This window comes from Aythya fuligula, chromosome 4 (genome assembly GCF_009819795.1).
Source record: "Aythya fuligula isolate bAytFul2 chromosome 4, bAytFul2.pri, whole genome shotgun sequence".
In the NCBI taxonomy this organism is placed as follows: Eukaryota; Metazoa; Chordata; class Aves; order Anseriformes; family Anatidae; genus Aythya; species Aythya fuligula.
Window position 1 is genome coordinate 13,441,346 of NC_045562.1, and position 24,290 is coordinate 13,465,635.

At 54.3% G+C, this 24,290-nt stretch overlaps 1 protein-coding gene across 1 annotated transcript; it reads left to right on the plus strand.

The window, feature by feature from the left end:
- The first annotated feature begins 744 nt into the window (after window positions 1-744).
- Window positions 745-14,038, plus strand: LOC116488560 (maestro heat-like repeat-containing protein family member 2B). Its single transcript, XM_032186216.1, has 38 exons — window positions 745-892; window positions 1,385-1,483; window positions 2,019-2,134; window positions 2,244-2,366; window positions 2,456-2,624; window positions 2,846-2,944; window positions 3,286-3,440; window positions 3,619-3,762; window positions 3,882-3,974; window positions 4,273-4,342; window positions 4,452-4,565; window positions 4,814-4,887; window positions 5,075-5,194; window positions 5,436-5,528; window positions 5,684-5,837; window positions 5,992-6,032; window positions 6,190-6,328; window positions 6,639-6,691; window positions 6,805-6,915; window positions 7,081-7,200; window positions 7,363-7,470; window positions 7,873-8,031; window positions 8,222-8,344; window positions 8,551-8,630; window positions 8,762-8,861; window positions 8,974-9,069; window positions 9,603-9,726; window positions 9,873-9,994; window positions 10,255-10,407; window positions 10,571-10,722; window positions 10,983-11,124; window positions 11,320-11,510; window positions 11,655-11,792; window positions 11,972-12,083; window positions 12,215-12,361; window positions 12,660-12,842; window positions 13,202-13,357; window positions 13,697-14,038. Exons 1-38 carry the CDS (start codon window positions 745-747, stop codon window positions 14,036-14,038), a joined length of 4,863 nt encoding a protein of 1,620 aa, XP_032042107.1.
- The last annotated feature ends 10,252 nt before the right edge of the window (window positions 14,039-24,290 follow it).

Below are 24,290 nucleotides of genomic sequence, written 5' to 3' on the forward strand. Positions count from 1 at the left end.
TGGTTAATACAATGCTCTCTGAAAAATTAAGGGGGCAACTTATAACAATCTGGGCCTGCTTGCCCTGCAGGTGCTGCGTGATGACTCTCAGGAGGATCTGCTCCATGAGCTTCCCTGGCACTGAGGTCAAACTGACAGGCCTGTAGTTTCCCGGGTCTGCCCTCTGGCCCTTCTTGTAGATGGGCGTCACGTTTGCTAGCCGCCAGTCAACTGGGACCTCCCCCGATAGCCAGGACTGTTGATAAATGATGGTAAGCAGCTTGGCCAGCTCCTCTGCCAGTTCTCTCGGTACCCTCAGGTGGATCCTATCTGGCCCCATTGACTTCCATGCATCCAAGTGCCGTAGCAGGTCGCCAACCATTTCCTTGTGGATTATGAGGGCCACATCCTGCTCCCCATCCCCTGCCACCAAGTCAGAGGGCTGGGTACCCAAGAGAACAACTGGTCTTGTCGCTAAAGACTGAGGCAAAGAAGGCATTAAGCACTTCAGCCTTTTCCTCAGTGGGGGCTTCCCAACAGCCAGGCTGCTCTCCAAGCTCAGCACGGTGGCAGCGGGGAAACCTCCTGCCAAACGTGCCAGTGCCGTTCGTCACGGGGTTGTGCCGCAGCTGCACCCCCTTGCGAAACAGCAGTGGGGAGAAAGGGTGGGCATTGCGGGCAGCAGCCGCGAGCAGCTTGTGCACATCTTTGCCTTTGCAGTTTCGGAGGTACAAGAGGAACGCCGTGGAAGCACTGGGGCGTGAAATGGAGAAGGCGGACTGTCCTGGGGTGGCTGCGGAGAGCATGCTGGCCCTGGCAGAAATACTTGGAAAGCTGATGGCGAACGGCTTGGGTGAGGCCTTCAGAAGTATAGCCTGCTTCTCCAGGAAGTTCTTTGATACCGTGATCCAAGGTGAGGAAAATGGGTTCTTCCTGGCCTCCATCAGCCCCATCTTCTCTTCCTTCCCTGCCCAGCGAGGCCTTTGGTTTAAATCCCTGGCCAGCCAGTCGAGAAACACTGTCGCATCGAAGGGAGTGGACGGGGCGCTCTGCGGCCCTACACAATCACCGTTCCCACTCAGAAATCAGCTGGAAGTGAGCTCCTGCCTCCTCCTCAGTGAGCAGCATCTGTGCTGTCTGCGCTGAGGAATTTGTGGGGAGGACCTGGGGATGCAGCAGCTGGAAGCAGAGGCCTGTGGCTGCTGCCTGTGGCCCCGCTGCCCCAAAACAGCTCCAGGGGAAGGAGGGCTCTGTGCGGCCCGGGATGTGTCAGCCACAGAGCCGGGCTGGTGGCATCATGCCATGGGAGGGTTGGGAGGGCCCTGGCCTTTGCTCCCCATCCCCCTCTATCCGTGTCTGGGGCCAGAGGTTCAGTTCCCCTAACCAGGACTCCCTTCTCTCACAGCTTGTGGCCTGACGAGGACTGGGAGAAGAGTGGTGCTCCAAGTGCCTGACTTCAAGGAGCTGTGTGAGGGGCTGGAGACCATGGAGGATGGGTCTCCATGTGAGAGACCCTCTGTGCCCTTGGGGCAGGGGCTTGTCCCAGCCCTGCTCCAGACCTTTTCCAGATGATCACCGTCTCATCGTGCACAGAACCTTCTTTCTTTGGAGACAATCAGGCAAAGGCACGGAGGGGAGCAGTGCTGCCACCTCCGGCCCTGCCCTGTGACGTGTCCCCGTTTCTGTGGCAACCCTCTGTGATGCGCGAGGCCCCTTGATGAGGTCACAATGGCTGGGTGCCTTGTAAGTGCCACCGTGAGGGCAGGTGGCCCATTGCCTCTCGGCGGCCGCAGGAGTAGGACCTAGAGAGAGATTCTGGGGTGATCCTGCTGCGATGGAGAGGCTGAGTAGATTTTTTGGTAAGGAGCAGTGGGAGGCCGGGGGCCGCATCCCCATGAGTTCCCAGCACCACCAGAGATGGGTCCTCGGCCTGTGCTCTCGGTGCTGGGAGGATGCCTGCCCCACCTGGTGCGAATCCCCACGGCCAGCCAAGCTGATGCAAACTGGTTGTTTCCTTCCATCTTCCTTTGCTTGCGTAGGGATCAGGATTAGACAAAGACGTCACAGGAATGGTGGCAGAGAGACGGGGTCTGAGACTCTTGCCACCTCTGCCACCGTCGTGACTTCCTTGTTGGAGAAGCTGCAAGACAGAGAGGTGAGCTGACAGAGCTGGTGCTGCCTGTGGGCTCTCCAGAGTGAGGGGCAGCAGCTCGCAGCTGCCCAGGAATAAGGGCAAAGCAAGAGGTGTCGTGGTCTCTCCCTAGGGTGAGCGAGTGGAGACTTATCGCCGCCTCGAGCACGTCTTGCAAGAAGATGACACCCATCTGCCGAGCGGCGTTGTCAACCGAGTGCTCGCAGAGGTGGCTGGAGACGTGAAGGCAGCCCAGGTGAGCTTGTTCTCTAGGAGGACGAACGGAGCAGCCCGCCTCTCCCCAGCTCTCTCCTGGGCAGCATTTCACCTGTGGCTCTTTTTCAGGGCGCGATGACCGAAGTGACAGCAGCTGCTGGTGACGTCCTGGTGGCTCTGGCTCGTTCCCACTTCGAGTTTGTGATGTCCGAGCACCAGGGCCACCTGAAGAGCATGAAGGGAGGAGTATGCCAGGAGTTTGTGCTCAACACCTTGAGCAAACTGGCCAGCAGCTATGGTATGACCCCTTTGGCCTTGTGCTCTGGGATATGGTCCATGATGGCCAGGAGCAGGGCCCCTGCCCCTCCCTGAAGGCTATTTTGGGCCGGCGGGCTGTGGGCTTGTGGCACCTCCTCGCCCGGAGCTGGGATTTCTCCCCAGCCCTCCTGCCCGCGGTGCTGCTCTGGCTCTGGCTGACCGTGGCTCCCTCTGTCCCTCTGCCCGTCCTCTCTCTTGCAGCCCTGCGGTGCATCCCCTTCACCCAAATGACGTTCGCTGCTCTGCACGCCGTGCTGAGCCACGTGGAGAGCAGCCGGATCCTGCGCATCATCTGCAGTGGTGAGTAGAGGGGAAGGGGCCGGGCGGGCTCTCGCTGCCTCGCTCCGATCCGATGGCGGCGTGGTCCTATGCTGGGGGGCAAATTTGGGAAGGGCAGGGTGGGGGCTGCAATGGTAAGTGCTGGAGGGGAAGAGGAACAGGAGGAGGAGGAGGTAGAGAAGGAGGCTGAGGTGCAGTGGGCAGGAGGGGCACCGTAGTTTAGTCCAGATGCCTGGAGCACAGCACTTGCTGGTCCCGAGCTGAAGCCTGGCGAGCCAGGGACTGCTCCACGCGGGCATGGGTGAGGGAGCCGGGCACGCTGCCTGTTGCAAGCTTTGACGAGCTCCTTTCTTGTGGTGCAGTGCTGGAGCAGTGGTCGAGGGCGATCAATGCTTACTTCAGTGCCTGGGAGCAGTGCCCCTTCCCTCGCATCGGGGAGGCGCAGCTCTGCGAGCAGGTGTACGGCCTGTTCTGCCACGCCGTGGGAAACTGGCTGGGCCGTGAGGAGGAGGAGGAGGTGAGAGCTGCTGGCCCTTTGGCAGGGGAACGCTTGCTGTCCTCTGGAGAGAGCCAGAGATGGCTCTCCTCTGGAGAGAAGGGAAAGGGAAAGCCCCCTGTGGGCAAGGCAGGCACGTGCTGGGGGACGCCGAGTGCTGGACAGCACTCAGAGCATCTCGCCTCTCTTCCCTCTGTAGGACAAGCAGGCCATCTTGGGAGCAGTGGCTGCTATGATGGCCGTCATCCTCCATGATGCACAGCACCAGGACAATGTGTGGAAGCAGGTCTTCTGGCTCCTGCAGCAGTACCAGGAGCTCCAGGAGACTTGCCGGGTGACAGAGGTGAGGCGTTGCGCGGGGTCTGGTGCAGCTGTGGGCAGGGCTTCCCCATGCTGCAGGCGTGCTGGGTTTCTTCCTTCCCATGTGCCTTTAACCCGCTCGTCCTCTCCCTTCTCTTGTAGAACCTCCGTTATTTCCTGACAACCTTGAAGGAACTTCACGGTGTCGCCCCCCAGGACCAGCTCAGTGCCATCACTGCTGCTGTGCACCACCAGGTAAAGGGAGCCTGTGCCTGGGCTGCTGGCCCACGTCCTGCAGGCCGGATTGCCACAGAGGGGCAGGGCAGGGCGTCCTTCCACCAGGACCTTCCTGGAGGTGCCTCGAGGCTGTGAGCACCCTGATCCTGGCTGTTTTGTGCAGGCCCGAGGGGCAGCTCAGTTCCTTCAGCCCTTTCCGCCTCCTCCACCTGGCAGGAGGCCTCTGGAGTGCCGGGACCCAAAGGGACCCAAAAGGCAGCCTCTGATGGCTGCTCTGCCTGCGATCGTTCTCTAAAATGGACCTTTTTCCCCACAGATGGTGGATGAGGCCAGGCAGCACAGCGCAGGCCACAAAGAAGAACTGAGGGAGTGCATTGTGCTTCAAGGTAAGGGAGGGAACGGGACGATGCCCGTCGTGTGCTCGCAACTTCCTTGTGAACCTCAGCCGTGGGGTTTTTCTGACTATTCACGCAAAATGTGGTGTCCTGCCCGCAGCTCAAATCTGCCCAGAGGAGACAATCATGTTCCTGCTGTCCCGGCTGAGCAGTGAGGACAAGAGCATCCGCGGGACAGCGCTGACTCTGCTGGGAGCCGTGGCACGCAGTGACGGTCAGTACCACAGGCCAGGCCTGGGGCAGTCGGGGGGCTGAAGCTATCTGCTGTCGGAGCTTTCAGGCCCTGCAAGGCAGCAGGAGCTGCAGAAACAAAGTCCTTCTGGGACGCCAGTGCTTCCCCTGCAGTCAGAGCCCAGCCCTGCTGTGCTGTCCCACTTGTGCATGAGAAGCCTGGGAGCTTCGAGGGATCCCTTCTGCCATCTGAGCCCTGCCTGAACGTGGACCTCTCTGTGTCTCTTGTAGAACCTGTAGTGAGAGAGAAGCTGCCCCTAATTGTAGAGGCTGTGCAGCCCTTGTTCATTGAGGCCAGCACCCAGGTGAGTAGGGCAGGGGAAGCCCCCTGAGCCGGCAGGTTGTGGAGCTGTACAAAGCCGAGCCCAGGCAGCGAAGCCTTCTCCTGTGCACTCGGTGCCTCTCCATGGGCTGCGGGGGCTGCCCTAGGTGAAGGTTTCTTCCCTGTGGCTGCTGGCGGGGCAGACCGTAACCACAGCGTCCCCTTGACAGGTGAGGAGCGCGCTCCTGGGTTTCATCAAGGACCTGCTCAGCGTCAGCCTCCAGAGCTGCTTGGCGTGGGAAGCGGTGGCGCACATCTTTGTGGAGTTCAGGCGGGCCTCGGACAGACTGGTAAGGACAGAGCGGGACACCCGCGGCTCGGTTTCGTGCCCAGGCTGTGCTGAGAGCTCCCTCAGTGGCACTCGCAGCATCGCCTGGGCCCCGCAGAACCTCGTGTGCTCGACAGCCCTGTGCAGCGCTCGCTGCTCCCGAGCTGGGGCTGGGACGTGGGGCCTGGCCGTCCTCCTCCTCCACAGAGCCTCCTGAGGCAGGAGCTGGGAGTAACGGGGGGTTTCCCAACGCTGTCTTGCAGGCAGTAGAAGACCTCCAAGAAGAAAGAGACCTTCAGGCCCAGTGCATAGATGTCCTGGAGTCTCTGGATGTCTCCGTTGGAGGCATGACCCAAGTAAGTGGTCCTGCTCCCCGCTGCTGCAGCCACTTTGCACCTGCAGGGTTTTTTTTGCCAGCCCTCGCCTGCCCCTTTTGGGGAAAGCCGTCCTTTCCCTCTCCGAGCCGCGATGGGCATGCTAACGTGCCAAACTGCCTCCTCTTCCTCTGCAGCTCTTGTGGCCACGGCTCCTGCGGTACGTGGTGCCGGCCCAGGACTGCAGCCTGCTGCTCGCGCTGTCCCGCTGTCTCCAAGCCGTGATCGAGAGACAGAAGCAAACGGAAGGGCAAGAGGACACCGAGATGCCTGATGCTGCCCAGGGGCAAGGTGAGAGCAGAAAGTGCCCCAGCAACGTGTGCTGGGCTCGGCCAGGGGCCCTCCTGGGGCATTCCTCCCTCCCAGCTGCATGGGGGCATCGAAGGTAGGAGGGGCTGGGGGCGAGGTGCTCAGGGGCTCACCCTGCCTTTCTTCTTCCTTGCAGACAAGACACCCACGCCACAGGCTCTCCTGGTAAAGCTGCTGGTGAGTAGCGGGGCCGTGGGGAAAGAGCTTTTCTGGCCAGGGGCAGGGGGAGGTGCTGGGGCAGGGCTGCTTTTGCTTTTTGGGGTCGAGCTCCCTGGTGGGAGAAGCTGCGTCCCCGGCAGAAGGAGTGAGCCCGTCTCTCTTTGTCCTCACCTAGGTGGTGGCGGCTTCTGCTGGATGCAGAGGGTGTGGGGCCGCTGTCCTACAGCTGCTGCAGGCCCTGCAGAGCAGGATCCACGGATCCCTGAAGGACCTGTGGCCCACGTGCATCCCCTGCATGCTGCAGTACCTGGAAGGTAAGGTGCTAGTGTGGAGCGCCGGGCTCAGGAGAGCTGGAGGGGGCAGGAAAAGAGCCTCCCTCCCAGCATGGTGGAGGGGAACCGCTGCCGTCCCCCTTCCGGGCAGCCAGCGTGGAGGCTGGGATCTGCTGGGATGGGCTTGCCCCTGGGGTCTGCAGCCTGGCAAGAGCTGTGGTGCAGGCGATCTGAGGCCCTTTCAAGCCTGGGACTTCTGGGGGTTTGGGCTCCCAGGGAAGGAGAGTGCGGAACTCTTCCCTGGTGCTGGCTCAAGTGACAGCGAGGGATTTTGCTTCCTCTTGCTTTGCAGAGCATCCAGAGGGCTCCCTGGACTCCGAAGAGTGGCAGTGCTATCTACTTAAGGTACAGCATCCCCGGGGGTGAGGCTGCGGGCAGTTGTGCCCCGGCAGCTCCTGTGCAAGGCCCGGGCAAAGGGCGAGACAACATTGGCCTCCTGTCGTCTTTTTCCCCCCCAGTTCCTGATGGAGTCAGCGGATGAGATGCAGGAGGACCAGCTATGGATCGTGTGCCTGAGCCGGGAGCTGAGCCAGCAGCTGAGCAGCTCCTCCAGCAGCGAGGAGGGGAAGGTTTGTTCCCTGCCTGCGCCCTCCTGGCAGCACAGCCCGGGGCACCCGGCTCCGGGGCTGGGGCTGAAGGAGCGCGTTCCCCTGCGGGCTGTCGGCACCGCTCCCCCTGCCCTCGCCCCAAAGGTGCTTCCCTCCGCTACCACGGCTCGGTCTCTTCTCTTGCAGAAGTTCCTGTACCAGGCTCTCGGCACGGTGCTGGCCTCTTGTCAGCAGCTCACCCACGTCCAAGGGCAGCTGCTGAAATACTTGAAAGAAACGGATGCCACCAGGCCGTGTGACAAACAGGTGAAGGTTCCTCTCCCTCTCCTGCCCCTGCTCTGCCCAGTGTCCCCTTGTCCCTGCTCCGGACCTTTTCCATATCCTGGGAGCTGCTGTTTCCCTCGGGCAATGTCCTGCCTTGCCATCGTACGTGTGCCAGAGCTCACTCCCATTTCTCTGTCATTGCAGGGAATAGTTTCCGTGGTCTCCTACGCTGCTGAGCGCCACTTCCACCTGGCCCTGGATGCAGTGTGCACGTTCAGCAAGGCGCTCATCAAATTCAGCAGACGGCGAAGGGTAATGGCAGCAGGCTTTGAGTGTTTGGCCTTCTCTTGCCCTGTTTTCACTTCCCGAACGGTGGTGGCCGAGTCGTGGCACCCACGTTGCACTTGTCCCTCCCGGTAGAGCTACCTAAGACGCCTGCCCCCTGCAGAAAGCTGAGGGCCAGGAGCCCTGTGAGCTGTGGCTGGCTCTGCCCCTAGCCTGGGGGCCATGGGCAAGCCTTCCACGGCCAGCACACCCCTGACGGGCACGGGCTGCTCGCCTCAGGGCAGGAACGGGACAAAGTCCTTCAGATGCTTTTCCATGGCCCTGCATAGCCGAGCCAGACAGCTCCCTCACAGCCCCGTTCCCCAGCCCCACAAATTCACGGCGGCCCGGGCATCGGACTGACATCTCGGGGCATCTTTGTCAACACAGGCGCTGTACAGGCAGCGGAGAAATCAGGCCACGTGGGCTGCAGTCTTGCTTACCTATGGCAAGATTGCACTGCATGCGCCCAAGGCAGAACTGCTGGCCTGCGTGGAGAAACGCATCCTGGCCAGCATCCTGGAGCTCTTCGATGCCTGCAAAACAAAGGTAGGGGCGTGGGGCACAGAGGAAGGAGCAGGGAGGGCTGGGTGTCCCCACGTGCCGAGATGGACGGCCTCCTTCTGAGCGTCCCCTGCGTGCTTTGTCCTCAATGTCCAGCCCCAAAGAAGCCCTCGCTCGTGCTCCTCTCCCAGCTCTCCAAGCAGTTCAACTGGTGTTTTTCTCTCTCTGGTCTCAGGAACTGCAGCACAAGCTCGCCCTGGTGCACAGTATCCAGGAGATCATCCGTGCCATCCAGGCTGTGGACACCAAGCAGAGATTCGTGCTCGGCAAGAAGGTGGAGGTGCTGAAGGTCCTGCTGGTGAGTGCCTGGAGCTGGGGCTGCCCGCAGGGGAGGCAGCTTTTCCCGGAGGTCTCCAGCGGCCACCCCCCAGCTCCTTGTCCCCAGCTGCTGGGCCCTGGGGCGCTGGCACTCGGTGGCTCTGTGGTGGCCGTGGGGATGAAGGGGCTGATGCGGGCCCCTCCGTGCCCCTGCCCACCCTGAGTGCGTCTCTCTGGGCCTTGCAGGACCTGATGAGGGAGGATGGCTGCAACAGCCCCGTGTCCCAAGTGCATCTCAAGGTGCTTCGGCTGCTGGAGCAGTTGAGGTGAGCTCTGTGCCCCAGGCTGGGGAGGCCGGCTCTGGGGCTCAAACCCAGCTGGCGTTTGGGCCACTCTGGAGACGGCTGGTAAAGCCCCTCACTGTTTTACTGTTTTCTCCCCCTTTTTCTGCATCCAGCAAGCTGAAGCCTTGCATGGAGTGGGAGAGGAGGCACGCCCAGGTGGCCGTGTGTTGCTGGAGAGTCCTGTCGTGCCCTCCTGCGGACACAGAGCTGCAGGTACCTGCCAGCCCTTCCCTGCACACCTCTCTGTCGGGATCGCACCTCGGCGCTCCCTGTGCTCTGGCAGCTGCCGCGGTGCTGAACCTCAGTCCTCCTTTCCCACTTTCAGCCTCTGCAAACGTCGTGTGAGGAAGCTCTGGGCCAGCTGATGTCAGCCTTCCTCCGAGCGGAAGGCACCCGCAGCACCTTCGCGAACATGGTCTTGGTGAGTTACCCGTGGGGCAGAGCTGGGCCTTTTGGGGATGCTCCGAGGGGGATCCGTTCCCTGCTGCGATGCCAGGGCAGGCAAAGGAACGGGCCCCGCGGGAGGCAGAGCCAAGAGCCAGGCTGGCACAGGGAGATGCTGGTGGGGAAACGGCTCCTGGGGGAGGGCAGGGGGGTGGCAGTGCCGGTGCTTGGCGGGGCTGGGGCCACGCGGAGCCCCAGGGCAGGGGCCAGGAGAGGAGGGAGGGAGGCAGAGAGGGGTGGCGGGGGGAGAAAGAAGGACGCCCGCCCGTCACGAGACACGTCTGCTCCACCCCAGGTCTTGCTGTACCAACTCACCTCAGGGAACACATGGCAGCAAGAGAGGGCCCTGCAGCTCTGCACCCAACTGCTGGGCATTTACGAAGAACTCTTCAAGTGCTCGGTGAGTATGAGCCCCGCGTGCCCCGTTCCCTCTCCCTGCTGGCCACGGCCCGGGGAGGCGAGCAGGCACTGGGCTGCCTGTGACCTTCCTCCTGCCTCTTGCCCCCACAGAAGGAACTCAGCTGCTCGGGCTTCGGCTCCTTGCTCGGTGCACTGGGGCCTCTGCTGAGCGACTCCCAGGCCACATTCCGGCAGAGGGCAGGGGCCTGCCTCAGCTGCCTTCTCCGGATCCAAGGTGAGGAAAGCGGGTTCTTCCTGGCCTCCAGCGGCCCCATCTTCTCTTCCTTCCCTGCCCAGCGAGGCCATTGCTCCCCATCCCCCTCTGTGCGTGTCTGGGCCCAGAGATTCAGTTCCCCTAACCAGGACTCCCTTCTCTCACAGCTTGTGGCCTGGGGAGGGCTTGGAGAGTGGTGCTCCGAGTGCCCGACATCAGGGAGCTGTGTGAGAGGCTGGACACCGTGGAGGACAGGCCTCTGCGTGAGGACCGTGCCGAAATAGCGAAGGTAACTGGCTCCAGAGAGTGGGGTGGGGGCCCGAGTGCCTTTGTCAGGAGGTGCGTTTCGTCTTGCTTCCCTGCGTGCAAGAGGAGACGGTTCTAAGCCTCTCCGCTGCAGCAAGTACGAAAAACAGCGTGTGCACAGAGGAGTGTGCCCCGAGTGCCCTCTCAATGACCAGTGAGCTGCTGAGCTCAGAGGCCCCTCGCGTCTCCTTTCTGTCCAAAAGAGCTGGAGCAGAGCCGTGACAGTCTCTCCTCTCTCTCCAGGATGTTTGCCAGTACCTCCCCCTGGGACAGGCCAGGAGCTTCATGGACTCCATCGTGAAGACCTTCTTGTGCACTAACCAGGAGCATGCACAAGCAGCTGGCGACTGGCTGATCGTGTTCCTGGAGACATGTGGAAACGAAATATACCTTGAGGTACGGGAGACACTTGTTCCCCTCGGCCTTGACTTTTCCCTGCTGGCTGTGGTGCTGCACCTCGTGTGGACTGCAGAAACGCAGCCCGAGCATGGGCGGGGCTGAGGGGACCGCACAGGCGAAGGATACGCTGAAGTGTTCCCTCTCGCCCCTTTCCTTGCAGGTGTCTAAATACGTGAAGATCCTGTGGGAGGCCAGGCACACTATGGAGCAGAGCCTTGAGGGCCTCCTCTTCAAGACAATCTGTCTCCTGGCCGGCTTACAAATCCAGCCTGTGGTGGACACCCTCCTCCAGACAGAATTGGCCTCAGATAGGTATGTGCGCTCCCCCTTGCCCCTCCGTGGCCACCAAACAGCAACCCCACGGCTTGCCTGCAGTGGGGGGATCCAGGGAAGCAGCAGGTCCCATTCTTCCCCCAGAAGCCTGAGCTCTGCGAGACCGGGTGCTCGTGTCTCTGGGGAAGCAGGCAGCGTGCGCCCTGCTGCTGGCGAGGAGAGCGTTTGGCCTCTGGGAAGGAAGGGCACCAGGGGTCCCAGAGGACAGGGCTCACAGGTGGACGTCTGTTTGCTTGCAGAGATGTGGTGAGGCTCTGGAGGAGGCTGGGCAGCAGCGACCTTGGGCCTAAGGTGCTGTATCACTTAATTCTGACGCTGGACAAGGCAGCTGAAGCCAGGCATCGGCTCACGGTTGCTGGTCAACTGCTGGATTCTCTCAAGGTATGCTCGTCGGCAGGAGCATCTCTACAGCTTCCTGCCTGCTTTCTCACTTAGCTCAGCAGGGTGAGGGAGTTGGGGGTCACCACAAGGTGTGAGACTTGCAGGCAGGAAGAGTCCCCCGGGGGACAGGGGCACCACCGGGCTGGTGGGAAAGGCGGTGTTTAACAGGTTGTTTTGGGTCACATTTTCCTGCAGCTCCTCTATGCCATCTCTGAGGTGATGTCTGCTCTGCTGACCACGAAGGAAACCCAGGACATGCTTCTCTGCCTCCTTCCCGTCCTCCTGAAGGGGGTCAGCGTTGAACTGGGGACGCTGGTGCTGTTTCCCCCCCTGAGTCTTCCGGAAGAAGCCTTCAGGGAAACGGAAGAAGAGGATCTGGTGTGCGGGTAAGGAGCAGCAGGGGCAGGGAACAGGGGGCTTCAGTTCCCCAGCCAGGCACATTTGTTTGTGATGCTGAGGGAGCCAAAGGGCTGCCCTGTTTCCCAGGCGTGGAAATTTCTGAGGGTTTTCTGTGGGTTTTCGTTCACCAGACGCTACAGCGCTGTTCTGGAACAAGTGCTGAGAAGAATCCTGGATGAGAGGTGGCGGCAGGTGCTCTGGAACCATCGAGTGTGGCCGTTCCTGGACGTGCCTAAGTGGCACTGCAATGCCGTGCAGCTCCTGACCAGGTGAGAGCCCAGGGCTGCATCTCACCTCCCCCTGGGAAGCAGCCGCAGAACCCTTCCCATGTGCCTGGGGAGCTCTCCTGGGAGGCAGGGCAGCGCCTGCTCCGCAGCAGGGGACGTTTCGGGCCGCGGCCCGGGGCCTTCCCACCTGACCACATCACCTGCTTGTGCTCTGTGTGCAGAGTGCTGCTCCGTGCCCAGCTCATCTCACGTTCGCTGATGAGGAGCTTCATGCCGTGGCTGCACTCCTCCTCGCAAAACCTGCAACTCACGGCACTGGCTTTCTTCACTGAGGTGAGGCGGCACGTGGGGAAGGGCGGGCTCGGAGGGCTTTTCCAAAGAAACTGCTGCTTAGGGTGTCTCTTCATGGAAGAGACCGGCCCAGGTCCCTTCCCGGTACTAACAGAGCTTTGGCTGTCTTGTAGGTGGTGAAGGACCCGCCAGCTGAGGGGAAGTGTCTCCTGAAGCCCCTGGTGCGGGTCTTCCTGGAGAAGCTGAAGAGTCCGAGCCATGCTGTGAAGCAGATAGCAGCGAGAGGCCTGGGCAGTGCTGCCAGTGGCTTGCCCAAGAAGGTGAGGTGCACTTCCCTCTGCTCTGGCTGCAGCCCCCCAGCAGAGAGCCAGGCAGGGCTGCAGGGCAGTTGGGGAGCCTGGGGCAGAGCAGCACAGGCAGATGGGGGCTTCCCAACAGCCAGGCTGCTCTCCAAGCTCAGCACGGTGGCAGCGGGGAAACCTCCTGCCAAACGTGCCAGTGCCGTTCGTCACGGGGTTGTGCCGCAGCTGCACCCCCTTGCGAAACAGCAGTGGGGAGAAAGGGTGGGCATTGCGGGCAGCAGCCGCGAGCAGCTTGTGCACATCTTTGCCTTTGCAGTTTCGGAGGTACAAGAGGAACGCCGTGGAAGCACTGGGGCGTGAAATGGAGAAGGCGGACTGTCCTGGGGTGGCTGCGGAGAGCATGCTGGCCCTGGCAGAAATACTTGGAAAGCTCATGGCGAAGGGCTTGGGTGAGGCCTTCAAAAGCATCGCCCGCTCCACCAGGAAGTTCTTCGATGCCGTGAGTGAACCTACTTTTCTGCCACTTGTCCGGGGGGTGTGGGGTGGGCAGGGGCCTGCCTGTGCTGCGTGGAGGTGCTCCTGCAGGCAACCAGCTGCTGCGGCCCCTCTCTCTCTGCTGCAGGTGGGATGCAGCAAGGGCCCCAGCGCTCAGGTGCCATTTCTTAGGGATGGGACGAGGAAGGGACCTTCCTCATGGAGGGAAGGGGCCGTGATGAGGTGACCTCATTCCCAAAGCACCACTGCCACCAGCACTGCTCACACGCCCTCCGTTGTCAGTCCCTGATGCTTCGTTGTTGGAGAGAGGCTGGGAGGAGATGCCTTTGTGACCCAGCTTACAGATGGCTTTCTGGGTTGCAGGAGCAAGAGGACCTTCGTTTTGCGGCCTTCCATCTCTACACGGCCCTGGCTGCTTGCGCCACAGGCAATCTCACCACGTTCTTCAGAGCAGAAGTGGAGCAGACGTTGGGCAGACTCTTCGTGCACCTCCAGGACCCCAGCTGTGCAGTATCCAACGTAAGGACCCCCTGAGCTTATTTGCAATCCCACAGAAAGGCTCCCTGAGGAGCTGCCTCCCTGGCACACACAGGAGAAGGAACGACCAAGCACAATGCTCTTTTCCAGGCTTGCAGGACAGCCCTCTACAGCTGCGCTCCTTTAGTCGAGCCAAAGGGGCTGCAGGTGGTCGTCATGAAGTCCATCAGGTGCAGTGGGGCAGAGCTGCAGCATGATGTCTACTCTTACCTGGTGAGTGAGCCCTGTCCTGGGGGGATGCTGGGGCCATGGGAGTCGGAGGGCTCGGCAACGAGGCCTCTCTGGCCCAAGCAGAATTCACACCTCCCTGCTCTCCCCCAGGAGACACGTGCTCCCGAGCTGCTGGAGAAACTGAGGCACCAGCAGGAGTCACCACAGGAGACGCCCTTCGCAGATGCCGCTCTCCACGTCCTTGGTGAGAGCCGGGACGGAGCTCTCTGCTCCGCTCCCACCGGGGCGGCCAAGCGCTGCCCCAGCCGCCTTCCCTACGGTGCCCAGGAGGGCACGGCCAGGGGCCATATCTTGACACTGCCTCTTCTTCCCCACCCTACAGAAGCCAGCCTGGAGCACAAAGAGAGCACAACGCATGCTGACGACATCCCAGAGCATGCAGAAGACCTCTCGGGGGACACAGAAGACATCCCCGAGCTTGTGGAGGTCTAAGCACCCACAGAATAAAAATCCAGAGAGCACAGCGGGTGTGGCCTGGGTCCTTCCCAGGGTGGTGTTGGTGGGAGCTGGGGCTGGGCAGCTCTGCCTGCGAGCCTCTCAGCACTGGTGGGATGGGGAGGGTCATGGCCAAAGCACCAGTACTCTGATCCCCCCCATCCATGTCCAAATGTAGTCACAAGGCTGGGAAAAACAAGGAAACCTTGAAGAAAATTGGGAGGCCTGTAGCTTGCGTAGTCTTTCAGCCGAAAGAAAGAGACAGGTAGCCTTGAGCTAGCAGAAGCAAGGAAGGAAAGGGATAAAAGGGTAAAAAGAAGGAGAAAGCCAGATCCAGACTGGTTTTCTAATTATAGTTACCTTTTGCTCGTCAAGGGGCATTAACATATGTTAATGTGGGATTTGGTGTCCCTCCCTCCACCGCTGCTCCTTTGTAATGAGCAAACTCAGTGGAGATAGGTTAGGTGAGCTAAGATAGCCAATGAAATGTAACCAAAGAGAGAGTTTTCACAAGTTTGCTGCATATAAATTATGGTGATTCGAGTCAGAGGCGTGCTTGCTTTGATGAAGATCGCCAAGCATCTGACTGCAGAGTTATATGATTACTTATTTAATTAAACGACCTTTGTGTGGATTCTGACTCTGTGTTCCTATTGGCGCGGGCACGAACCTACGGACTACACAAACACGGCCTGGGGCAGAAAGAAAAGCAAAACGGGGGCAGCTGAAGGCGGCTGGGAAGGTACCTGGGGAAACTGAGCTGGGGCAGGAAAACAGAGGTGAAATGTTGCACGCTGTAGCTCAACACCAGTCTCTGTGCACTGGTTTGGGGGTCCAATGTGGAGATGAAGCCATCAAGCCATCAGCTGTCTCTGGGGGGCTCAAAATGAGCCTTGTTTGGCTGCTTTTCAGGCTCAGCAATGCAGGCAGAGTCCTGTGGTTTTCAGCCTTTAGAGGAGGCTCGTTGGGCAGCTGTGGGCGGCTTGAAAAGGGAGACCACCTGCTGTGTTTTGTGGGCTCAGCCAGGCTCATTTGTCCACTTCGGGCGCTCGCACACGGAGAGTAAGCAGCACGTTTTGGGGCTGGGAATCGAGCCCAGTGCCAGTGTACTCGGGCTCAGAAACCCAACCCAGCGGCTGCTTTGGGGCCAAGCCCTCGGCCAGGCCAGACGGTGTGTGTTAGTATGTTTACAGGGCACAGCTGGGGCAGCCGACATTCACATTTCAGCTCTGACAGCCATCGAGTTGCCCAGGCTGTTTGGACAAGCCCCAGCTGTAATTCCCTGCAGGCAGCTAATGACACGCACAACGCAGCCGGTCAGTGTTCACACCACGTGCGAGCACAGCACCAAGATGGAGACCGAGCGTCGTGACAGAGGGGGCCGGGATCAGGAACAGGGGCTGGGCCTCGCTGTGCAGCTGCCACTTGCATGGCTCCGCCTGGCGGGTGTGAGGCAGCCCCTCAGCGTCCTTCCTGAGGAGACTGTTACATAGCTGTTAGGTGGCGGTTACAGTCGTTATGTGGGCGTTAACAGCTGTGAGATGGCCGCTTCTGCCTCAGCTTTTCCATTCTTCACCAGAAGAAAGGAGTCTGACACCCAAGGCTGAGGTTCCCTGTGGTCTGAGGGCTGCCAGCCCCGTGACACTTAGCACAGGTGGCTCAGCAGTTCCTTCTGTTGGCTTGTCAAGGCAAGTAAAGTTTAATCACGTGCTCACAGAATCATCCGGGTTGGAAGAGAGCTCCAAGAGCACCTAGTCCAACCTCTGACCTAACACTGACCAGTCCTCCACTAAACCATATCACATAGCTCTACATCTAAACATCTTTTAAAGACCTCCAGGGATGGTGACTCAGCCACCGAGCCCTGGGCTCGCCACTAGTGACTGGCCTCCAACTGGATTCACTTAATTCACCACGACTCTTTGGTCTGGGCTATTCAGCTAGATTTTAGCCCAACGAAGCGTACACCAGTCCAAGCCATGAGCAGCCAGTTTCTTGAGGAGAATGCTGTGGGAAATGGTGTCAAAAGCCTTACTCAAGTCAAGGTAGACCACAGCCACAGCCTTTCCCTCATCCACTAAGCGTGTCACTTTGTCATAGCAGGAGATCAGGTTCGTCAAGCAGGACCTGCCTTTCATAAACCCATGCTGACTGGGCCTGATCTGTGTAATACACAATAAATGTTTGTTCATTGTCTCTTGTATTATAAAAACAAGGAGTTCTGTCTGAGGAGCGGGAGTTGCGAAAGCTCCCTGCTGAAGTAAGGAGCTGTATAATGCTTGGCTAGACACTATGAAAATTCTTTTGCTTAATGTAACAAAAAAGAGAACCCCCTCCCCTTCTCTCCTGCATCTCAGTTGCCTCTTTTTGTTCAAAGACCCTGCTGCAAAGCTCATGGAACCATCTCCTGATAAGTTGCTAACCTAGTGTCTCCACATCCTGCCTTCCTGTCTCACACTAGGCCAACATGACCAAACAAAAAAAGAAGTTGAACCACAATGCTGAGGAAGACTACGGCCTTCATCTTCACGACCACCAGAGGGACAGAGACGACCCCCTAGCAACAGTGCGTGCAGTCGCAGAACATACCAGGATGTGCTGCGTAATCCCGGAATTACCAAGGTATAAAAAGGGACCTGGCGGGGGTGAGGTGCGCGCTGTTGGCGGAGCCGAGACTCCCCAGCCACCTAGCGCTGTCTTGCTTGCTGTTGGCTTACTCAATAAATTCCTTTCTATGGTTAATACAATGCTCTCTGAAAAATTAAGGGGGCAACTTATAACAGGTAGCAGTAGAAAGATAGATCTGATCATGGGTAGCTGTAAGTTAGTTCCTTGCAGGAGCAGTTTGTGGTCTCTCTTAGGAAACCATTGCGACCTGCATTTGATCCCTCACGAACCTAGGCTCCCACCACAAAATATAAATGCTAGCTACTCTCTTCAATCCATCCCTGAACATTATGACACATAAGATCTGATTTTTGCATCTGTCAAAGAGTAATAGTGAAATGCTATTTTATTCTCCATTACGCCTCTAACACTAGAATGCAGAAGGTACTCTTCGTTTATCTGTTGACACCACAGCAAAATTTTAAGCTGGTGCCTCAGAGAGTAGAAACTGAATTTCCTCTACTCCATAAAGCCTGAAAGTTATATCTTCAAAGCAAGTACTCCATTGTCCTGGTTTCAGTTAGAACAGAGTTGATTTTCTTCCTAGTGGCTGGTGGAATGCTGTGTTTTGGCTTAGGATGAGAAGAGTGCTGATAACACCCCGATGTTTTAATTGTTGCAGAGCAGAGCTTATACTAAGCCAAGGACATCTCAGCTTCTTGCTCTGTCCTGCCAACGGACAGGCTGGGGGTGCAGTAAGAGCTGGGAGGGGACAGACCCAGGACAGGTGACCCAAACTAGCCAAAGGGGTATTCCATACAATCTGACATCATGCTAAACAATATATAGGGGTGGCTAGCCGGGGGGAGGGGGCTGGACTGCTCGGGGTTAGGCTGGGCATCGGTCAGCGGGTGGTGAGCAATTGCATTGTGCATCACTTGTTTGTACGTATTATTATTAGTAGTACTATTATCATCATTATATTATTATTATTATTATTATTATTATTATTATTTTCCTGTCTTATTAAACTGTCTTTATCTGAACTCACGGGCTTCACTTTCCATTTCTCTGCCCCGTCCCAGAGAGGGAGGGGGGAGGGTGAGCGAACGGCTGCGTGGTGTTTAGGCCGGGTTAAACCACGACATCCATTTATCCCGAACTATGGGAGTGTGCAACTTCACACATCTATCAGCCAGTCTATAGGCTACACTTTGCAGTGCACTGCTGCGTTTTCTCAGCTAGGATCATTTTGATGAACACAGCGTGAGTGACTAGCAGAATTTCATTCGAGCCCAAGCAGGAGGGCGGAACAGACTGGTTATGAAAGTGTTTGTCTTCTTGAGCAACTTTGAGGCCTTGCTTCCCAAGAATTGGCCTAACATTGCCTGCTTATGGGAAGCAGAGAATATCTTCACTCTTTTACTTCCAGACAGTTGTTTTTTTTTTTTTCCCCCTTTCATCAAATTATTCCTATCTCAAACCCACATTTTTTTATTTTTTTTTTTTCTTCCATCTCTTTCCCCCCCCCCATCCTGCTGAGGAAGTGGAATGAAAGCAGCCGTGTGGTAGTCAGTTAAAACAAAATGGGTGGGGGATGGAGGGATGGATCCTTGGACTGTGCGCAACCCTAAGTGACTGAAATCTGTGAAATTAAAGTGGGACAAAGAAACTTGCTGAGCAGCGTGGGACTTTTTTAGGATTCCCATTAAAAGGCTGCTTCACTCAGCAGATCTGAACATTCCTTCTTTAGAAGCTTACCTTGCCTCAGTGCACTGTTTTGTCCTTCAAACCAAACAAATAACTAAACTCTTCACTTATTCTTAATTTGCCCTTATAAAATAAAAATAAAAATAAAAAAATAATAAAAAAGAGCAGACTGGCCAACCTGGAGAAGGGAAAAACACGGTACCGTCCCCATTTTTCTGTAGTGAACTCAACTCTATCAAGGTTCCACTGCCACGTGGGCCACATAGTTTCAGTGTTTACTGTTAAGAAGCTTTTCCTAGTATTAACCGTATATTTATATTGCTTCTAATTAGGTTAAATACTTCCTGGCTTAACCTCAAAAGAGGCAGAGACAGAAAAAAAGACGCAGAAAACTTGCTCATTGCCTTCCTTTTGTGAGTGCTTTATACACTAAAAGAGATCTCATTTTTAGATTGAGCAAGCAGTTGCTTTTCTTAAAGGTAAAATTTAGTAATATTTACAGCTTACCGTTCTTAGTAGAAAGGGCCAGTGGTTACCGTAGGACTCTGAGATTAATCTAGATGTTCTTGCAACACTCGCAGGAATGCCTAAACTAGTAATCTAACTGGGTTCTTCTATCAAACAGTAGAGTAAGTACCTCTCCTGATGTATACATTCTTATCAATGCATCTCAGCATATTAAGAGCTACATTTTCTGCAACTGCATTACCTTGTAGCCTTTACTATTTGCTCCAGTACACCAAAGATTGTTCTTGCTGTTTCCCAACCTGTTTTACAGCTGCCTGAGATTCCAAGAGATTGTACGTGTCCAAACTGAAACCAAATGGCTGCGTGCCTTCAGGCTCAGACCTTCTCTGTGGCCTCGGGTAATTGTTTTACCACTCATCACTTGGAAGGCAAAAAGCTAAACCAGAACACTCCAAAGAGAACTAGAGAAGTTCATGACAAATTAATAATGTTTACACATAGCAGCTGGAGGCAACATCTAGCATGAAGTCCCATAACTAATGATTAGTGCGGTGTCATTCGTAGCTGACCACCTCTTCATACTTGTCAGCTCCAGTCCCTGTCAGACAGAATCCAGGGCTACCAGGCAAGTTCAGCTGTCTGCTGCTTACATCTGCCGTATGTCCACACAATGCATGGAAGCAGATCTCAGGAAACATGTGCTCGCTAATATGGACATCTGTTCCCTAAATACAGTTGACTTCTCTGCGATGAAACCATGGCTTCACAGCCTCCCATGTCTGCAATTTAATTAGCTCCCCGCACCTTCAGTCCGTTCTTCCACGTTGCAGCAACTTCTCCGTGGGCTCAATTTAGAGAACAGTCAGGGTAGCTGTGTGAAATAGCCAGCAGTCAGGCTAGAGACAGGCCAGCTTCATTTATTCTGCTGAGAGCTAGTAAATTGGTTGGGAAGCTGTCAAGTGTTGAAAAATTGTCCACAACAGTTTCTCCTTATTTTGAAGAATGCATTACTCATTTGATCTAGGTTTTTAAGCCAATGAGATTTTTCAAAGTATCAACAAGAAACATATACTTTATTTAGAGAAAAAAACACATAATCCAAGTATTTGAACAAAATGGTATCAACTTTAAGTTCCAAACTGGATTCGTTAATCCTGAAGTCTCTGCCCTGTCACCCTTCAGAGATAGATGAACGACTGGAAAACAGCTCTACTCCAAATCCAGCCCAAACTTCCACTACTCCAATGAGAATTCAGCAACTGAAGCCTCCTCGGAGCAGGGACCACAGGGTTTCCAGTGCTCCCAGACTCCCAGTTTCACTACAGCTGAAAAGGCAGGATACTTTTGGAAGGAGGAGCTGTTAAAGGACAAAAATGCCACCTTCTCCCAGTTACAACTTTCTCAAGTGTTCATCCCACAGCAGGATCACTACAGAGAGCTGGAGTCCACCTCTATGCCAAGCCTTGGCCCAGATCCTGAGAATGATCAGCGTCTTCCATCCAAATACACTGTCACCCTGCTGTACCAAGGAATGCATGCACTCCCAGCCCTATAACCAAATGCCTCTGATATATGTCCTTGTGACACACCTGTGAAATGACTGAGTGCTATTAGCACTTTTTATACAGGGGTGATGAACTAAAAAGACCAAGGATTCCTCCACAAGGAAAAAATTATGTGTTCAAGCATGTATGGAAACTTAACAGTGCGACCAATACCTGTAAAAGTTTATGTGGAATGGCAGCTCACATAAAGAGCCAAGGTCTTCATATGCTGTAGCTTTCCTACAAGAAAATTAACACAGTTGTTCATTATTCAGCTACGCACCCATTACTCATGGAGTTTTCTATTCAAAGTCCAAAAAACATGTCTACAGAGTCATAAGGAATTCATGGCAAGGCCATCTTTCAATGCAGCTCAGGTGTATGCCAATTTCCTCACAAAGTATACGGGAGGTTCACATCCTGGAAGTCTATTTATAAATCAATTCCAAGAGCAAAGCTTCCTCTTGACAAGGATATTCTCTGCGTGCCGCACCGGGCAGGTGAATGTGGCTGAAGTGACAGCAGTTTCACCCCCTAAAGCCTCTTATTTCCCCTGTAATTAAAATGCATTCACAGATAAAAGGCTTGTGGTTAGATTGAAAGGAATAGAAAGATCAGGCTGCAAGTGCTGCGCGTACTCTTCAAAATGGAAAGGTAAATCAAGTTTTAAATTCAAGGTGCTATTTTTGGAGTGGATTTGGACATATTTCCACTCTTAACCAGGAAAAAAAAAAAAAGGGAAGGAGGAGGTAATGTCAAAGTTTAGCAGCACAACATTAAAATCAGAAGCTCACTTTGGCCTCCCAGCAACTGATTTAATAACAAAGGCAGACAAGAAGCACTATAACACACTTTGGCTCCTTATTATTATAATGCAGAGCATTTAAAGTCTAAATTGTCTCACAAAGGTAAGGTCTCATCAACCCCACAGCATGGAAAATTGAGATGGGAAGCAGTCGTCTGACCCGCTCCGCTCCAAGGCAGAAAAATGGCAAACAGCATATTACCCATCAGACTATACCTCAGGGGAGCGTACCGTGGACTTGGGCCTTCTACTATACAAAGAGGTGCACAAGATCAACATTCAGGCTCCAGCGTATCACAGTTTATAATTTGTTAATGACTAGTACTGGTAGCAAGGCTTAGAAGGGTGGACACAAGTCTCAAGTCCTCACAGGTCTGCTTCTGTTGCTAGTCCATTTCTGTGTTCCTGAACTGTGTCAGGTTGTGCCTAAACACACGAGACAGCCTGCTGCAGGAGGTCCTGGACAGTCCTGGATGGACAGCAAGCAGATCCATCTCCACACAGATCAGATCCTGTTCTTACTATGGAATCTAATAAGAGACAAGTCACTATTTGCAACACTTTCACATACAAGAACACAATGCCCAATACCACCGCCATGCAGAAGATAAGCTTATCCTAGGGAAGCATAATTATCATTGCAGCAAATCCTGCACAAAATTTCCTGAGGCATTACCACAGGGTAAGAAGGTTATGATCAGTAACGGTGATAATTACAGCTAACAGACAACTCCAAAATAGAAGCGTGCTTTGGACTAACCAGCACCATCAGATCACTGCTGTTGACACGACGTGACCACGTGGACAAATTAAGACATTTCAACATTGCTTCATGCTAAGGTGTATGAATTCTCTAGGTTACAGCAGGTGCAGAACATTGATCATCATTCTATTCATATTGTTTTAACAGAAGAGGTTTTATTAATTTATTAATATATGTGGCTGTCTCCCAGATAAGAACGTAGCACACATCTGTATCTAACCAGTCTCAGCCCTGATAAGCATGTTTTCTCCAAGCTCTAAGCTTTCAGAAGTCTCATAACAGAAAAACAAAACCAAACAAATCACAACCATTGTTTTCCACCTGTTCTCATAGGGAAACAAATGCTGACTTATATACAGGTTAGAAACCCAACATAACTGGGGGGTGAACACCCTACCTGTATGAATGCTATCTTCAATATCAAGAAATCCTCAAGACTACTCATTTATAACTCCAGCCATTCCTGATCATTCTTTGCTCCTAGAGTTACATGGCATACAGTGCACTTGATAACAAATTATCTCCCTTCGTCTCCTTGCCAGAAGAAGAAAGCTGTCACTAAAGCAGCATATAGTACATTTAGTCTAGAAAATACATTTATATCCTTAAGAATGAAGCCTCCTTGCCTAAGTTTTGACAGGCCCTGAAACTATTCTGCCAGGCACTTAGGTTATTTTAAAAATAATAATAGTAAAATACACACACACTGCTGTAACAGGCTAGTAAAGTTACATATTGAAAAATACAGCTATGACACTCAGCTTACACAAGGAACAGAAGACAGTACTCAAAATCTCACAAAAAAGGAAAAAACACGCACCCCACAACACCCACGACATCGCTATCCTTCGGCCACTGCAGAGAAGAGAGTTGATTTCTAGCCTGGGAAACAAGTCATGTTGTTTGAAACAAGTCATAGTGCAAAGCTCTATGCAATGTTGTCTCCTAACAGGAGTCAAAGATGCTATTTTTTTTTGGTTCATGTCTGGACACTGCACTCTTATTCCAATTTCAGAGAAATTTGAAGGACATACATTTCTCACAGGAGACAATCCAAGCCTTGGGGACCCAAACAACATTCCTATGCTGAGGAATGCAACAGGGACTGCTGCAAGAACTCAGCATAGGAAGAACTGGAAGGAGAAAGGTGGCAGAGGCAGCCTCAGTTCTTTGATGGTAACTTCATAGTTAAAAACACAAAACCAATACCAACACGCCCAGGAATGCCTTAATACCATATGTGAGTTTGTGTCACCGTTGACAGACCTGAATCCCAAGAAACAACACATCTGTACTTACTTCTGACTATCCAATATACGTACTTTAGTCTGGATTAGACACATTTTCAAGTCTTTTCTTCTCAGATAGTTGCTTACGTGTCTTCACTTCTAAGATAAATCCCTTGATCTCACCATCTCTATCAAGTAGATACAGCTACTGGGGTTATTTGCTGCCTCCATGTGCAACCAGTAGAGTTGACTCAGCCTCTTCCCTGTGAATCCAGGGAAGGCATTTTAAGCTACTGTTTTCATAAAAGCTAAAGATTTTCATATGGGCCATCTCTTATGAACGTTTGGGCTCACTGTTCAGAAATTTAGATTAAATTCATTCCCAAATATCATTTCAGCACAGAAATCTCTAAGTCTACCCTTTAGGCATCTCCTATGTCAATCAAGTCAATAAATAGACCTTCATTCATCAGCAACACTGTACGCTGCTGGGCCAAGCAGTTCTTCTCATTACTATAAAAAGCTGCAGTTCAGATTAAAAAAAAAAACCAACGATATTAGTTATTATCCATTCTGCATCTCAGCATAAATAGACCCCCCTTTAAATGTACACATTCTGCCAAATAGTTATGAGGCTGAGTTTCTTTTTAACTTAAAGAATATCAGTCACTATCCAAGACACACTAGTAGTAAGGGCAGCCAGTGGACAAACTGAGAAAGACAACCGTAAAGCTTCCCGGGCCTCCCACTCACCACAGCACAGTATTCTCTGCCCCTGCTTTTATCATTTGCTCACTGGTTGTTCCAAATATCAGTTCCTGAGCAGGTCTGTGAGTTCAGACAGTGCAACACCCCGCTATGCAGATGGACAGCATGTAGTCTAGACACAAAACTAGGGCTCAAATTAGCAGGGATAGTGTGATAAATTGTCAATGCGTGGCTTGTCAGAACATTCATTTTCAACACGGCAATTTATTTTCTCTTTAAGATATGCTGCCTGCACCCATTTGCATGTGAAATGCAAATGCAATGTACTTTATATTCACTAGGGAATTGTTTCAGAAAATAAACATCTCAAGTCCCAAGCCAAAGCCATGAGTTCTGTGAGGGAAGCCAAAAAGGG